Source organism: Coturnix japonica, chromosome 1 (genome assembly GCF_054131305.1).
Source record: "Coturnix japonica strain WE chromosome 1, WE-NBRP24, whole genome shotgun sequence".
Classification (NCBI taxonomy): Eukaryota; Metazoa; Chordata; class Aves; order Galliformes; family Phasianidae; genus Coturnix; species Coturnix japonica.
In genome coordinates, this window is record NC_140663.1 from 20,101,178 (window position 1) to 20,117,224 (window position 16,047).

A 16,047-nucleotide genomic window follows, 5' to 3' on the forward strand; every position below is an offset into this window, starting at 1 on the left:
AACTTCAAAAATAAATCTGAAGTGCTTGCTTTCAGCCGAGAAGTGTTATATTTAATTGCAGCATTCTGCAAACATGATAGCTCAGGCACCCAGAAAGATGGTGAATATTTAATATATTTGTTTTGTGTTTCAACCAGTCAACAGTATAAAGAAATTCCTTAACTACTTGTCTTTAACTCGCCTGAAGAAAGCACGGTATGTTGCTAAATCGCCTTTCACCGGCCCTGCCGAGAAACAACTTTAATCCTTGTTAGAAAATTGCAGAGTCTGGGCCGGACAAAGAGCTCCTGCCCGGCGCATTGTGAGCGCGGGAGCGGGGCGCGGGGAGCCCTTTACAGCTGCGTGCCTCCAGCCTGCCTCAGCTGGACTATTTAGGCCAGGAGGTTTGTCAATCCCTCCCCACAATGGGGAGAGTTTTTCAGTGCCTGTAGCCGTGCCGAGCCCCGTTGGGGATCAATGCTGGCCATTCAAGCTGCACCCTCTTTCATTGCTTTGGTTTGTTAATTTAAGACTAAAGGTCCGCCGAGGGGGTTTAGGGTGTTTAAGAAAGCTGATGAACTGTTTAAGAAATCTGATGAACTGAGAGCGTTTATAGCCCTGGTGTGGCAACTATTGGCACTGAGGGAGCTGTGTCCTTGTTGACCCTCTTGTTATTAAAAATGCACAAGTGCTGCGCTTCTCAATATTTCAGCACTCTTTCATTGTCAATACCACCTTCTGAGCCCTTCAGCTTGTTGCTTGCTCTAAAGATCTTCTTAGATTGGGTTTGAAAACTTCACCTTAAACACTAGATTAGACTGATGTTCTGTTTTCCGTGCTCCTGTTGATTTGTTGAACCTTCCCAGGGCTGGAAAGCAAGTAGCAGCTTGATGGGGAGACGGGCTGCTAATATGATTTACCAGTCTACAGTCATGCACAATAAGTGTGAATAAATACAGGGGTCTCACAGAGTCAACCCTAGCCTTTCCTTTTCTCTTATTTTTTACTTCAAAAGAGGTATCTCAGGAAAATGAAGAGGGTAATGCATGCCCTTACAGGAGCCAGATGAGCTATGAATAAAAAGAGGAGGGGAATGGGGAAGCAAACATATTTTTGTTAAAGTGGTTGGCTGCTGTTATGTGCCGATGTGCAAAAATTATATAACAAACACTGTTTTACTCTTGCAAAGAATACGGTACCAATGCTGTATCATTGGCCCCTGACAGGGTTCTCTTGTCCTTCTGAAGCTATGGTATTAGCAAAAAAAAAGCAATAATTTTTTTCCCTAAAACCATTTAGAAGGATTTTTTTTTTCAATTGTTATTACTTAAAAACAGCGCTGTAAGGTCCATTGTCAGATCACCGAGCCTTGTGGGTTTGCAACACGCTTCCATGGATGCACCCTTGCCTCTCAGACATTCTCAAGGTTGTCAGAATGTGTGCCCTTGGAGGCCACCTCTGAGAGACATCACCAGTGCTGCGCGTTTTAGCAGATTCCATCAGAAGTAACTGTGAGATATTTACCTTTTTCCTTTGGAAGAGCAGCAGATGTATGCTTCTGCAGCTTTGGTCTGCCCGCGTGCACAACACTCAGAGGTGTAAGCCCAGTAGTGAACGGCAATACTGGCCCCAAGTACCTCTCAGTAGGAGAACACAAAGAAATAACACTTCACTGGATTTTTATTTGAAATAAGTCTTCAAAATAAGAATGTATATTTTTCTAACAATTCTTATTTTCTTTTCTTTCTGTGCAGTGTATGTGTTCAGAGGAGCAAAGTACCATAGTATCACTTCACAATCATTGAATTAACCATTTTTACTCTCAGTTTAATATACTAAGAGTAGTCAGGAAAACGTGCTGTGTTATCTAACTCACAAATTTGAGAAGCAAAATTACTCCCCTCCAATTTCTTAGCTTTCTTTTCGGCACAAGGAAGTATATCACAGGTACATATGGAGAGTCTAAATTGAACTGCATCCACCTTAATTAAGTTATCTGGCTGAGCTTTAAAACACGTTTAGCCAGGAAACGGGGCCTGGGTCTGTGCTCAGTGATCGTCAGTGGGGGCAACCGGTGATGGGATTTTCAGCTCTGCCTGGAGTTTGATCGTATGAGCAACTTCCATCTCTTCTGCTTTCCACCACTCGTTTGTTGCAAAACAAACACATTGTAGCTGTTACTGGATTTGTTATTTTATTTTATTTTATTTTATTTTATTTTATTTTATTTTATTTTATTTTATTTTATAGAAGAATATCATTGCTGAGAAAACTGCACTGCTAAAATCATTCTCTGCATTGATTATTATCAACAACTGTAGAGTCTGAGTGATAATATAATAGTTGGGCTCAGCTTTCTGCAGACAAAGGTGGAATGCTTGGTGTACAAATTTTCATGTTGATTAGATCAATAGAGTTCATGGAGTGAATCAGCTCAACTGGTGTTGTTTTCCAGACATCTGTATGCACACAGCACCTGTCATCTCAGAGCTGCCACTTCCTAACTACTCTGACACGTTAGAAGTATTTTGCAGGTACATATGAAGAAAAGCAAAACAAGTATGTGTGTAATACGTGAAATAATGCAAATTGTATCAGAATGCCAATCAGAGATTAAAAAACAATGTTGTACCTATCGGCCCCATATTTTACTCAGTAAAATATATCACTTTGATGAAATTTGCAGTCTGCTGCTATAAGGTGTGTATGGTGTGTTTGCTCACTTTACAGCCATGAAACAATAAATAAATTGGAGAAAACATAATTTATTTCCATTGGTTTATAATTAAAATGTATTTGAACACTATACTATATAACTATATATACATATATGTATATATATAACTGTATAACACATATTAAATAGAAATAGAAGTCAGTATTACATGAAAATCTTCTTCCTTATTTCAAACTTACCTTAAAATTGACAGCTGCAATGAAATGAGACTTTTTGTTTCCAGTAAAGAAGTATTTATGTGTACTTGTGTTATTTAAAGCTCTTCCCAGGCAGTTTCCCTTCTGATGAAGGAATTCTAGTTTTATTTTCTGTTACATCCCACACAAGTGATTTGTCCTCCCTGCTTTCCGTATGTACATTATTTTATTCATGAGCATAGAAACGGTTAACAAGATGTGTAAAAGCCAACTTCTGAATTATTTTGCAAGGCATACCTTGTAAAAAGTCTGTGTTGTAAAATGCCAGATTTCTTCTTTTTTGCATATCTATGTTTCTTCTAAAGACACGGCAAATCACATTAGAAAAGGACATAAAGCCTCTTCCCTGTGGGGAATGTGAGTAGAAACAGAGCTACAACACAAAATCTTCTAATCTCTCCCCGCTAAAATGAGAAAAAATAAAAAATAAAAAAAATCCCTTCCTTTTTACAGTTTGACTAAATGACGTCTGGTTGGTATTTTACAGGAGGGGGAGGCAAATGGCTGCAACTATGTTTAGTAAAATCTCTTTTAATCCAGTTAATAGGGAAGAATTTCTATAGTAGCTGTTTAGATCTGAGCATTTTTTTGCGGTAACGTAGACACCAGCAGCAGAGAGCTCATTCTTGCCACAGCCATTTGTGGAGCTTTGAGTGAAAACATGCCCATGCTTACGATATGAAAAGGAAATAAGGTAGGCTGCATTTATAATCGGTAATTAACATAAGACAAAACCAGAACATGTTGATTTTGAGAGGAGTGAGGGGTTGTTTTGACCACACATAAATTCAGTTCCCCATATCTCTGAAAACGTTCTGTAATAAAAAGATGTTAAGGAAATCAGGCAGAGTCATTATTCTGTTTGATGCTGTTTTCTGGTTTGTATCAGAAAATCCAAGTGTAGCAAAATCTCTCTCAGGATGTCACCCTACCTGGTTTGTCCCTTGCTGTTTAGCTCATATAAGCATTTATTTAATGTCCATACTCACTGACAGATAGCTGAGCACATAACACTATTTGGCTGGAAAATATTAGAGCTGAAAAATAAAATATCAGTTGCTAATTCATGCAAAGAACAGTCTGGGTCAAGTTGTTTGATTTCCTACTGACCTGTGCAATTCTCTTAATGGGAAATTATATGATTGTTGACTTCAAGTGCTGATCTGTGATAATTTCAAAGTGTTTCATTACCTCTCATTACCAAATCTGTTAAATGAATAATTCAGGCTTGTTTGGTATTGGTTTGTTTTTTTAATCCTCTTTTTCAGCAATGGTATAGTGGCTCCATGAAGGTCATAAGCATGTGGTTGGCTGATAGATTAGACCTTCAGCTTCACATCTACCAGCTGAAGACTCTCATCAAGATCGTTAAGGTAAATAAACTGTTTTTGAGTTACATGGAGTGAAGTGAGGACGCAGTAGCTAGGATATATGGGTCGCCCAAAAAGTTGAAAACTGTGAAATAGAGCCATCAATTTTTGTAGTTTTGCCAATTTTTCCCCCAGAGTTGATAAAAATTTGTGAAGAAAAACAATTTATTAAAACTTCTAACGTTAATTTTATGTGCGCTAATAATTTCCAACCATTCTGGCCTTGGTTTATAGGTTACCGCAGGCTGTACAATAATACTATCCAGAATTCTGAATAAATCATTGCTTGCACTGATTTTTTTTTTTTTTGTTGTTGTTGTTGTTATTTTACCATAATAACCACAAAAGATGTTTTTTTTTTCCATTTTTCCCCACTCTCTGAGAAAGTAACCCTTCTTTTCCTCATGCCCACATGATTACTACGTTCAAATGAAAAACAATATTCAGTACATGAGATGCCGTTTTCTAATCTTTCATGATCTGGCATCAGTGTCAGTTGAAATACCAGTTTCTCCAGTCCAATCCTGTCATTTACACCAGCCAGGGTAAAGTTCTTCCAAGTGAAGTGCAGAAGAGCTTGCAGTGGGCAATTATGGCCTACCTTACCATAAAAGACAGTTCCTTTGTAACTCACTTTTTTAATTATTAATTAATACCCTTAGGAAAGACACAGAAAGCCATTTCAGAATGTTTTCCTTTAAGTTCTGTCTTGTTTAACTCTGAACATTTTTGTTCTGTGTGTGAATGTGCAATAAGAAGCACCTGCTGTCAATAACGACCTCCATTTCTCCAAAGGAATCTCTAGTGAAGTTCTTGAAAAACTGTTAAGTTGGAAGAATTTTGACCTGTAGGCACTTAAAGGATTCACTGGCTTTAAAGGAGGAGGAGGAGGAGGAGGAGATGATGGTGATAAAGAAAAAGGAGAAGAGGAAAAGAGAGTCATAATAATATTATGCCTCCCTGAGCCACCCAAGCTCAGCTTTGCTGTTTCTGACTTCAACCAATATCCCTGGCAATAGGATTTGGCTCTTTGTTTTATTGCATGCCAAAATGGCAAAAGCAGTTTGCTGTTTGTGGCTGAAATTAATGGCTCTTATGGAAGCTATAAAGCTCTTCTCAAGTAGCAGGAAACAAGGATAAAAGTGTTTCAGGATCTAAGCTGTGCCCAGTGAGATGGGCAGATTCAAGCACAGCAGTAAAATATAACCTGAGAGTTTAAAGGAAAATACTCTTTTCAAACTGATCACTAATTGTAAAGCAGAAATGAATGAGCAGCACAGGCAGCTGACCTTGGTTCTGTAGCCTGGCACACAGGCTAGCTTTGTTCAGAAGAAGCATGTTTCCAGATCACACTGGCTACAGCAGTAGCCTTACTGTGCCTGTATGCATGTTTACTTTGCATGTATGTTCCACGCGTGTTATTCCATAGCACTATCTGCAGATACAACATGTTGAAGAAAGTGATGTTATTTGTAGACGTTGTTCTGGTCGGTGTACTGGCAGGTAGAAAGCCTTGACTGCCTGTGGAAAATGGCAGAACTGGAAGAACTAACTCAGTGCAGAGGCCACTGGCAAACAAGCAGTGTGTGATAAGAAGCTTTCAATGGAGCAGCCTCAATCAGGACAGGCAGCATTCTTCCAAACCAGGGAGTGAATGGAGGCATTTCTCTGTTTGCCTTTGGCAAAACTGGTAGTCTTTATTGTCTTAGCAGCTCTTGAAAATATTTAAAATAAAATAAAATAAAATAAAATAAAATAAAATAAAATAAAATAAAATAAAATAAAATAAAGAATAGAAAGCCATTCTTAAAGGTCAAGAAACAGTGGATGATTGTTCCATGTTTGGACATAACAGAGGTGGTGGCATGGTTAAGAATGGCCAAAGGAAAACTGCTCATTCTCATTAGATCCCAAATGGAGGGATGCTGCATAAAGGCATCTTTAGGTGTTTGAGACACATGCAGAAGGGCATGACTACAGAAAGGTCAAGAACCAAGAGAAAAGTTGGGGAGAAATGAAAAATTAAACTTGGAAGTGAACATTATTATCCTGCAAAAGTATGTCAAGAGAAGAGCAATGACTGAACCCAAGAGTGCTGGACTGAGAGTGGGAGGAATACAATGTAAAACAGAAAGAAATTGTTGTAGGACCTGTTAACAGCATAAAAGGAAATTGAATGTTCGGTGTTATAAAAAGGGACTGCAATGGTGGCACTTGAAAAAGACCAGGCAGAGTACTCACAGAAGTGTGTGAGCAAAACATAAGCTGCATCCATTGACTCTGAAGCTGACCTGGGAAAGTCAAATAAATCTCAGTTTCAGTGATTCAGACAAGGTTTAAATAATCATCATAAATACTGTGGCAGAAAAAAAAACTCTCCCAGCTGAATGTTACCCATTTTGAGAGGTGTCTTTTGCAGTTCTTTGAAGTATGGAGTGAAACAAGATCAGCTCTTCTCTCCTTTCTTTTTTTTTCTAGAAGTTGTGCACAATCTCTTCCTGCAGAGGAATGGGCCCGATAGCTCTTAATTATTTACCATCTTCTTTTCCCTGTAGTCTCTTCCATACACACTGAGAACTCACAGTGTAAAGAAAATGCTTATCCCTCTTAAACTTTGTAGGGTAACTTGGGAAAGGTTATTACAAACACAATACTGATCTTAGATATAGGTTATAATTTAAGATTTAATTTATTTCTCTACCTTTGGTGCATAAATGTAGAGATAAATGCAAATAAAATTATAGCCTGAAGAAATTCTGACTTTTAGATTTACTGTGAGATGATAGAACCACCTGTAGACAGGTTCACATTGTAGTATGCAGTGAGAAAGCTTCTTGGTTGGCTTCTCATTGAATAAATTAGACAAAAGGAAGTTACTAATAGTTCTACATACAGTTATAGAACCATAGTATAAAATACAGTCTCTTAAAGAAATTAACATCCATGTGTGGCTTGAGGACTCTTTACATCCTTGGAGTGAAACAGTCGTCTTGCTTACCCTGAAATGTTTTTTTGCAAAGTTATGCCTGCCAAATGTTACAATCTGAGCCCACTGGCAGTATTTCTACTGCTGTCATTAGCAAAGGCAGCACCATTGCTAGACAAATACGTAGAAAGTGTCCATGGGGGCCTGGTGTATGTAGGCAGAAACTGATGCCCAAGCAAGGTTCCTGTTTTCCAAAATAGTGCCCGGGGGACAAGAGATGATGAACAATTTCCAGGAATTTAAAAAAGACAATATCTCTATATTCATGACCATGGGCTTGAGTGCTCAAGCAAAACTATTTAGCATCATGTCTGTGTAAGCTTGTCCAATAGCAGTGTTCTTTGAAAAACATTGATGATTTATTGTAGCTGGAATTGTTTTCTGTGGATCCAGAATCACTGTCACTGACTGCTGCGTTTTCAAGTTAAATAAGGCACTTTGAGTCTATCCTTTTCATAGTGTTCAAACTAATACAAAACCTGGTTTAGAGGGAGGTGCCCCTGCCTCTAACAGCAAGGTGGAGCTAGATCATCTTAAAGGTTCCTTCCAACCCAAACCATTTGATGATTCTACAATTTGTTTTTTAGTTAAGCTTATAGAAGCCTCACACGGTGCGGAAGCTGAAACAACACACATCTCCAGCAAATTCTAGATTATAGATCCATAAATGTAGGAGGGATGACATAACTCTGTTGGCATGCGCAAAATGGCCAGTGTGCAGTAGAAGGTGGCTTATCCAATTCAGGATGTTTTTTTCTGCCGCAGAAAACCTACCGAGACTTCAGATTGCAAGGTGTGATGGAAGGAACACTGAACAGCAAAACTTATGACACTGTCCACAGCCGTCTGACCGTGGAGGAAGCCACCGTCTCAGTCACAGATGCAGGAGGACTTCAGGGCATTACAATGAAAGACAGTGACGAAGAAGAAGGATGATAGTGTTTCACCCCGTGTTTGGAATGCTGGGGTGGTGGTTTGAGGGTGGGGGTTGTCTTTGGCTTAGGATTTTTTTTGGTAACTTGTCCTTGTAGTTGCATTTATAGTTCTGCCTTATGATATAGGCACAGAAATGTAATTTGCTGACTTTTTAAAATACTGAAAGTAAGATTATCAGAGGAAAAGTGCCAAGGACTCTTTGAGAACAAAGGTTGTAGCATATTTTAATGTATTGCTTTGCTTAGGGCTGCAAGAACACTGGCATGGAGTTTGAGTTCCACTTGTGATTACATTTCCTCCCCTTTTGTTTGTTACCATTTGTTCTTGTATCTCCATCAAGTATTGATGTCCTGTGCAGAAAACAAAATGTGTGCCTCACTCACAACACAACCATAAGGGAAATCGTTCTCAGAATAAGTCTGCCCTATGTAAAAGAAAAAGGTAAGTAGTGTCTGTTCAGGATGACACTTTGTTTACTTTGTGTGTGTGTGTGTGTGTGTGTGCTTTATTTTACATTATTATGTGGCGTGCATTAAAAATTTTAATCTTGGTTCTTTGTATCTTAAGGTTGGTATGTAAGTGGTAGGACTTCAAGGACAGTCAAACCCATACACACTACTTAGGAGTGCCGTTGTGTCTATTCATTTTGCAAGTTTAAAGATATCTCATCGTGTTGGATGTCAGTAAGCTTGCCATCAATGTTTCTATTTCTGTGAAAAATTTCAGGCAATAAGAACACATTTTGTCGTGACCACTTCTGTATTTATCCAAGTTTGTATAGAATTCTACAATTAAAAGATGTTTTCAATATTTCAAACCATTTGAATTGTCATATGGATTCCTCAAGAGGATGAGCTTTTTTGAAAGATTGTATTTTGTGTGTAGGGTGGTTATCACGTGGTTTATATAGCAGATTTATTTGGAGTACGAATATCCAGGGACACAATGGCTTTGTAAAGAAGAAAAGCCAACAAAAACCCTTGCTGATAGATGAACAGACAGTGGCTTGCTGTCCATTTTCCTACGCCTTTGGTGTGAGATAGAAAGAATTCAAAGTCTTCTAAACTGAATCTCACAACTGGTGAAAAACTCGTGTTTGTTTGGTTTTGGTTTTGTTTCAAGAGAGACCATGACTAACTCCTAGTTTTGTGTAGACAGCATAAGAGAGAGCATAGAATAGGAGAATTATACCTGAAGGGATGCTGAGCTCTTTAGCGAGCCCTGGAGTTACACTTGAAGAGAGGGTCTTTGCTGATGGACTTACTGAGGGTCTGTGAGGCTTGTGTGAAGTTTTCCTGCAAAAACAGGCTGTAGGACCTTGTGACTGGAAGCGCTGAGGGGTAGTGACCCACCTCTAGCTTCCTTTCTGAGGAGCAAGGTGAGTTTCAAGGAGCAGGACGGTGGGAGGTTACTTACATCTCTTTTCACTCATGTTGCCAGTTTTGCTGAGCTCAGGCCTAGAGAGAGCACAAGAAGCCTTGGCAGCTTTTTTCACCACGCCCAGGCACATATGTTTGTGGGTGTGCTGGCTTCGACTTTGCTAGCATTTCTCCAGGTTTTCCCTGTTCCCACATCCAAGGGGTGTCAGTGCCTGAAAGCTGCCAGCATTTGAAGGGAGATCCTGCCTGGCTGCAGCCTACAGCAGGGCTTGGAAGAAGCCAGGCCACCCAGCATAGTGCCCAGCTCCCAGCACAATGAAGGCCAGAGGGAGCTTTGGCAAAAATTTCCCTGTTCAACCTCCTTTCTCCCACCATTACCCTCGTGAGACCCCATAGAGGTGTCCATTGTGAATAGCCCAGGGCAGACCTCACCATGCTGGCCCCATGGTGGTGGCTGAGGCCTCCAGATTGAGGCAGGGGCCTCTACACAAAGCTGTGCTGAGAGCTGAGCCTCCTGCAGGTGGACGGTGATGCAGGGAGGCAATAAATTGTCTGTGAAATGTGCCAAGCACCTGCCCAAAGCCAAAAGCTGTATTTTGCTGGCTAAGGGGCCCACTGGGGTTTCCCACTTCCCTACACTCTCATCCCTAATGGACGGGGCTGAGGGCATTCTCCAGTGGAGACACAAGGAGAGCTTTAAGAATCTGAGATATCGTGAGGGAAGGAGGTGGTCCCAAAACTGGACACTGTTCTCAGTAACTCACTAATAGTGCAACAAACTATCTGGAGTGGGAGCTAGAATCATGAGACACGAAGGGCTGGTCTCAGCATGGCCGGGGAGGGGATGTGCTCAGCTCTCCTCCAGCAGAGCCCAGGACTGGAACCCATCTGCCGTCCCTGATAGCCAAAAGCACCGTGGGAAACAGCACTGTAAGTCACTTCCCAGTGAGTCTGTCCTCTGAAAAAAGTCATTACCACACTGAGAAGGTCTTACTAATGCTGACAACTCTCCCTCCCTGCTTATATGGGCAGAGAAGAAAATATAACCTGTAAGAGTAGGTTATTGCAGTTTCACCTGTCAAAGAGGACTAACAAGCTGTAAGGGTCCTGACTGATTTCACCTGGACTCTCACCTTCTGCCAAGGACTTCAGCCCAGCTTAGCACAGGGTCCTGCACTGGTGATGCCCTGGATCACAGACCCTATAGTGCCAGATGCTGGATCTACAGCCCCTGAGCTGAGCCCCAGGTCTGAAGCTGGGGTGGCTTCAGACCTGCCATAGCAAGCCTGCTGGAGGGTTTTACCCCTGCCCAGCCTTCCCTGCTGCCTGCCTAGGGGCGCTGGAACTGGTTGGTGGGGTCCTGCTCCAACAGCCAAGGGCCCCCCCAGCTCCTGGTCCTTCAGGGAGCAGTGACCCTCCCTGTGCTCTGACACCATATTTAGCAAACAATATATATAAATAACAATATATATAAATATATATATATGAGTGTTGTGTTTTGCAGTGAGATTGAGTTGCTCCAGTTTTGTGGTGCATGCTGTATATATCAAGCAGACATCCAGCACTTAGCTGTGCAATTTCATTTGCACGCAGTACTTGCTTGATGTGTCTGTTGGTAAGACAGAGGTGAGTCAGGTTGAGAGGAGGGGGGGAACACAAATCAAAAGACGAGGAAATGGAAGATGATGTAACTATGAAGAGGTTGTGAGATGTTTGTGATAGTCAAAAAATTAACTCAGATGTGAAGTATGTGGCAAGTTATTATTAGCAAGGCAGCACAGCACCCATCACAGGAAGGCAGGTACTGAAATGACAGCACCACAAAGGTCATTCTACTTCTTATCAACTCACGTATTTTCTTTGTAACTGGATTTGTGAGCCTGGAACCAACGCCAGGCTTGAGAAGGCCAGTTTCTGTGGCAGCCCCGCAGGCAGACAAGGACACAGGGTCCCCCTCTGTGTGGGTTTTTAATGCAGGTCCCTTCTCCCCCCGAGGTGTGTGGGCGTCGAGCAGAGCCAAGGGGGCTCCGGGCAGCATCTGCCTGCAGTAAGTGCCGGGTGGGTTTGGGAAGGAGGGGTCTCGTTCGGTTTAGCTCTCTGCATGTTGCTGGCACGGAAAGGGCCGGGAACGGGCAGAGCCCAATGCGGGGCAGCGCACCTCTCCGCTGACTGCCCCAAGGGAAACCGGGCGGGGTCGGGGCCCTTCAGCCAAACGACTGTCGGCAAATGGGAGCACGCGGGCAGCAACGGGTGACCCCGATCCCCGAAGGGAAAGCAGAACTCGTTTGGTGCCGAGCGGCAGAAAAGACGATGGGCCGCGCAGCTCCGCGCTCCTCGGGCTCCGTTGGGCGGCGTGGGACCCTCGTTCTGACGGAGACAAACCCACCCGCGGGCGTTGGCCGTAGGGGCGGTGCTGCTCCCCGAGGCTGTGCCCGTGGTGTCCCCGGGCAGCCCTGCCGTCCAGCAGCGGGGCGTTTCGCTGTGATGTATTTTATTGTTTTCCCCATCATTTTGTAATTGTTCTCACCCTTCTCGTTTGGTTTCTCGCTCTCTCCTGGCTGGGAGCACCGGCGTGGGGTTAGCCCTGCACCGAGCCCCGCTGATGTCGCGCACCGAGAGCAGTGCTGGTAACGCGGCGCAGTGCCACCGCTTCGTTTTGCTCCAGATCAGCTCCTAACATGCCAGGAGAAACAAACACACAAACAAACAAACAAACAAACAAAAAAGAATAAGTTAATTGCTCCCGATCCTGTTCAGGAATCTTAACATTAAACAGCTTCCCCGAGCCAAAGAGCGAGAGGCGTTCATTTAGCAGGAACGGGGCTAAACGCTGCCGGACTGGGAAAGGAACAAGTGCGGAGGTGTCACTCACGGTGGCAGCTGCCGCTGGCCCCTCCCCGCCACTCTCACCGAGGGTCCTCGGAGCGCCGGCACCGCCGCCCCCCGGACACGGAGCCGGGATGAGCGGGGAGACCGCTGCACTCGGAGCCGCCCGCGGGGATCGCGGGGCCGGGAGCGCTCCGTGGGGTCAGAGCCAACTTCGAGCGGCTGTGGTTGAGGGTTTCCTGCGCCAAAGGGCTCCTTTTGCCACGGTTCGGTCGTCGGTTTAGAGGGGCCTGAGTGAGTCGTACCGTAATGTGACACTTTGTTTTACCTCCACGAACACTCGTCGGGTCGGTGTCAACGGGTTATCTCTTGTGCTTTTATCCTGTTCCTCGCGGTGGAACTTACCCAGAGGGACGCCAACTCACACTCACTGCACAGCGAGGCTGTGCGGAGACTCACAAAGTACGCACATAAAAAGTAGGCAAAAAGATGTATATATATAAATTATTATTATTCCGATTTTTGAGAAAATACCGGTGGGAAACCACAGCAATCCGGCCCCGACCAACCGGAACCCGCTGCCCTGACCCCCGGAATGCGCCGCGGCGGCGGGTCCTGGTGGGCTGGGGCCGGGATGGGCTCGTTACACCGATGGCACTGCCGCCCGACGGCTGAGCCCGCTCCACTGCTTTCCATTCCCTTGCGTTTCGGTCGCCCTTCGAAACGCAGCACGGGAACCCCGCGGGCAGGGTCGGCTCCCAGAGACTGCGACCCGTGTTGGTTCCCCGTGGAGGGGACCACGAGCTGAGGGGCTGCTCTCCCCAGAACGTGAGGGCTGTTGGGTGCCTCTGTCCCGGGCCGAGCGGGCTCCCCTTCACAAAGCCGGGCGGCGGGGAGCGCTGTGCAGGGAGAACAGCCCCAGCTTTGGAAACGGACCTAGACGGTAGAATTCTTAATAACAGTCGGGTCCGCCGGCGGAGCATCGTCCGTAACCTCTGCGATCCTCCGAGAGCCGAAATGAGGAGCGACCGCGGGAGGAGCGGCGGCCCCGCGCTACCGCCCGGTAAAACACTTCCAGGCTGAGCTTAATGCGCGCAACAGAAGGTTGGCGAAGTTATTATCCTTTTCAATTCATTTTTTACTTAGAAACGCAATGGAATTATTCATTTTATTAAGGAGGAAGAAATTAAAGATTAGGCTTTGGGAGGTATTTTACCTCCCTCTAATCGCCTCTGGGATCGGATTGGAATAATCCCGACGCAGAGATGAATTCGCCGCTGACTCAGATTTTGAGAGCGCGGAGAGATACGCTGTGATCATAATGCAAGTGAGCAATATCAAGAACATAGCTTAGGAACGAATGAAACACAAAACCGATTACGGGGAAAAAGAGAACAGCAGCTTCCCCGGGCGCAACGCGAAATCAACTCGAGGCCAAACTTTTGCCCTCCGTTGCCGCGGCCCTTTTGGCACTCGGGAGCCCCCGCCCGGTGCCGGGATCGCTGCGAGCCGCCGGGATCCGAGCAGCGGAACGGAACGGAACGGAACGGCCCCGGGCGGGGATTCAACCCGCACAGCTAAGAGCGGTGAAACCGCCGCCTCGTGAATAGCACAACAGAGGGACGGGAGGGAGAGGCTCTGGAACGGCCCGAAGAGAGAAGGAAGGCTCGGGACAGGGCTGGAAGCGGGTTTCGGCCCCGATGTGGTGATGTCTGTACAGCAGGCAGCTCCAGCACCAGCGAAACTCCGCTTCTGAGACGGGAGACGGTGTCTTCCGAAAAATAAATAATAATAATAACAATAATAATAATAATAACAATAACAACAACAACAACAATAATAATAATAATAATAATAATAATAATAGTCGTAAACAAAATGTTTTTGGAGCGCTATGCAATAATTCGTTACGAAGAGAAGTTTTTCCTGCGTGCTGCGGAGAGAAAGGGAGGCACATCCGTAAGGAAGCAACGAATAACCGCAGCCGCGCTTCTCGCAGGGTCTCTCTCGCGTTCCGGGGCCGCTGTAATTGCTGTGGCGGGGCCGTAATTGCTGCTTTGGGATATTTACCCCGCTCGAATGACACTACATATTTTACTTTCAGCCACATGTCAAAAAGTCAATCCCAAAAAGACCAGTTAAGAGCAAGCTGTTAACATATTAAGTATATGGGATTTGCAGCCTCTAAAACCCACTCAACAATAATTCCCTCCTTCAGCACCAATCAAGAGGAAATTTGCCTCGATTGAATTAAATGTAAATTGCTCTGAAGGAGGACGTTGTCCTCCGGCAGGCACCGGGCGGACAGCGCTGACCGGCCGCAGACCCCGCTCCCCGCGCGGTGACACCGTGACACCGGGCTCGGGTCGGGGCTGCCGCTGAGGGAAGCAGCAGGTAAGGGGCGGTGCGGCCCGATCCCTCTGTCCGTGTGGCCGGTAGGGCCGGAGCGGAGCTGGCCGAGGCGCGGCTCAGAGCTTGCTCCTTCGCTGCCCTGGGCTCATCCTCAGCCTTGAGTGCCCTGAGCTGGTGTCCCCCGGCCGCACCCCGAGGAGATGGGCAGGACGCTGAGGGCGAGGGGAGCGATGCTCTGCGCAGCATTTCTTCCTCCGTGGCCGCGTCTCCCAGCAAGCCCAGAGCCGAGGTGCAGCTCGCAGCCGGGCCGGAGATGCAGTCGTACGACAGTCGCTGCGTGTCCTCGTCCGGAGGCGACTCGGGGCGGCAGCGGCCCGGACGCGGAGCTCCCGGATCTCGGCACCTTCGGCAGCAGGTTGCCGCCGGGCCCTTGTCCTGAGGGAGGCTGGAACAGAGAGCTCCAGCCGGAGGGTTCGGCTGCCCCTGGGGACTTGGGAGCAGCCCAGTGACAGGCGGAACGGGAGCCTGTTCTGTGCCCGAGCTTCGTTTTGGGGGAGTGGAAGGGGTGGGACGGGGGGCGAAGACACAAAGCACCTTCCCCACGGCCGTCCTTGTTCGACCGCCCGCTTCGCTGCCAGCTGAGACTGCGGCCTTGGGGCTGCCGTCCGAAACTGGGCCGCCGAGCAGAGCCCTGCTGAAACACGTGGGGGGCACCCGGCTGGGTGTACGTAGATATATATATAGACAGTGTATTATATATATATATGTGTGTGCGTGTGTGTATGTGTATCTATGTATAAAAGAGATGTGTGCGTTGTATATTTCTTGGTACATCTCTACCAGTCCAGAGGTTTCGGTATTTGTGTTGCATGTACATGATTTACGGACTGTTATGGTACATTTCTAAAGGAATTCTCAAGCCCACTAGGTACATATTTAATAAGACGTGTATGAGGTTTCAGATCTCAGATGCACCCCGTCCTCCCACCTGTCCTTTCTCTTCCAGCCCCAGGCTCCCGTTCACCTTCTCCAGCGCCCACGGTACGCGGCCGGGACCTCCCCGCCGCCCCACTCCGCACTCCCTCCGTCTCCTTCACTGCGCTTCCCAAAGGCTTCGCCGCCTCCTGACCCCGTTCGTGAGAGCAGAGAGCAGCCAGGAGCGGCCCCAGGAGCGGCCCCGTCTCCCTCCCGCTCCCAGCCGCACACACACCCACGCACAAAGAGAGCTCGGGCTGGGAAGTGGCAAGAACCGAGCGCTTCCCCTTGCATCGCTCCTTGGCAGCGC

The 16,047-nt window shown here is 45.9% G+C and overlaps 1 protein-coding gene across 11 annotated transcripts in view; it reads left to right on the top strand.

Moving 5' to 3' along the window:
- CADPS2 (calcium dependent secretion activator 2) overlaps window positions 1-9,022 on the top strand; it is a 278,795-nt gene extending 269,773 nt beyond the window's left edge. For 10 of the 11 annotated variants that reach the window (XR_014937439.1, XM_085523891.1, XM_085524029.1 and 7 more), the window contains 2 exons: window positions 4,182-4,286; window positions 8,035-9,022. Coding sequence is in view for 10 of the 11 variants with exons in the window: in XM_085523891.1 (XP_085380017.1) it covers window positions 4,182-4,286; window positions 8,035-8,205 (276 nt within the window). In the remaining variant the exon portion in view is untranslated. The remainder of the gene's footprint in view (window positions 1-4,181; window positions 4,287-8,034) is intronic. The other variant, XM_085524496.1, reaches the window with a different exon arrangement.
- Window positions 9,023-16,047: the final 7,025 nt, after the last annotated feature.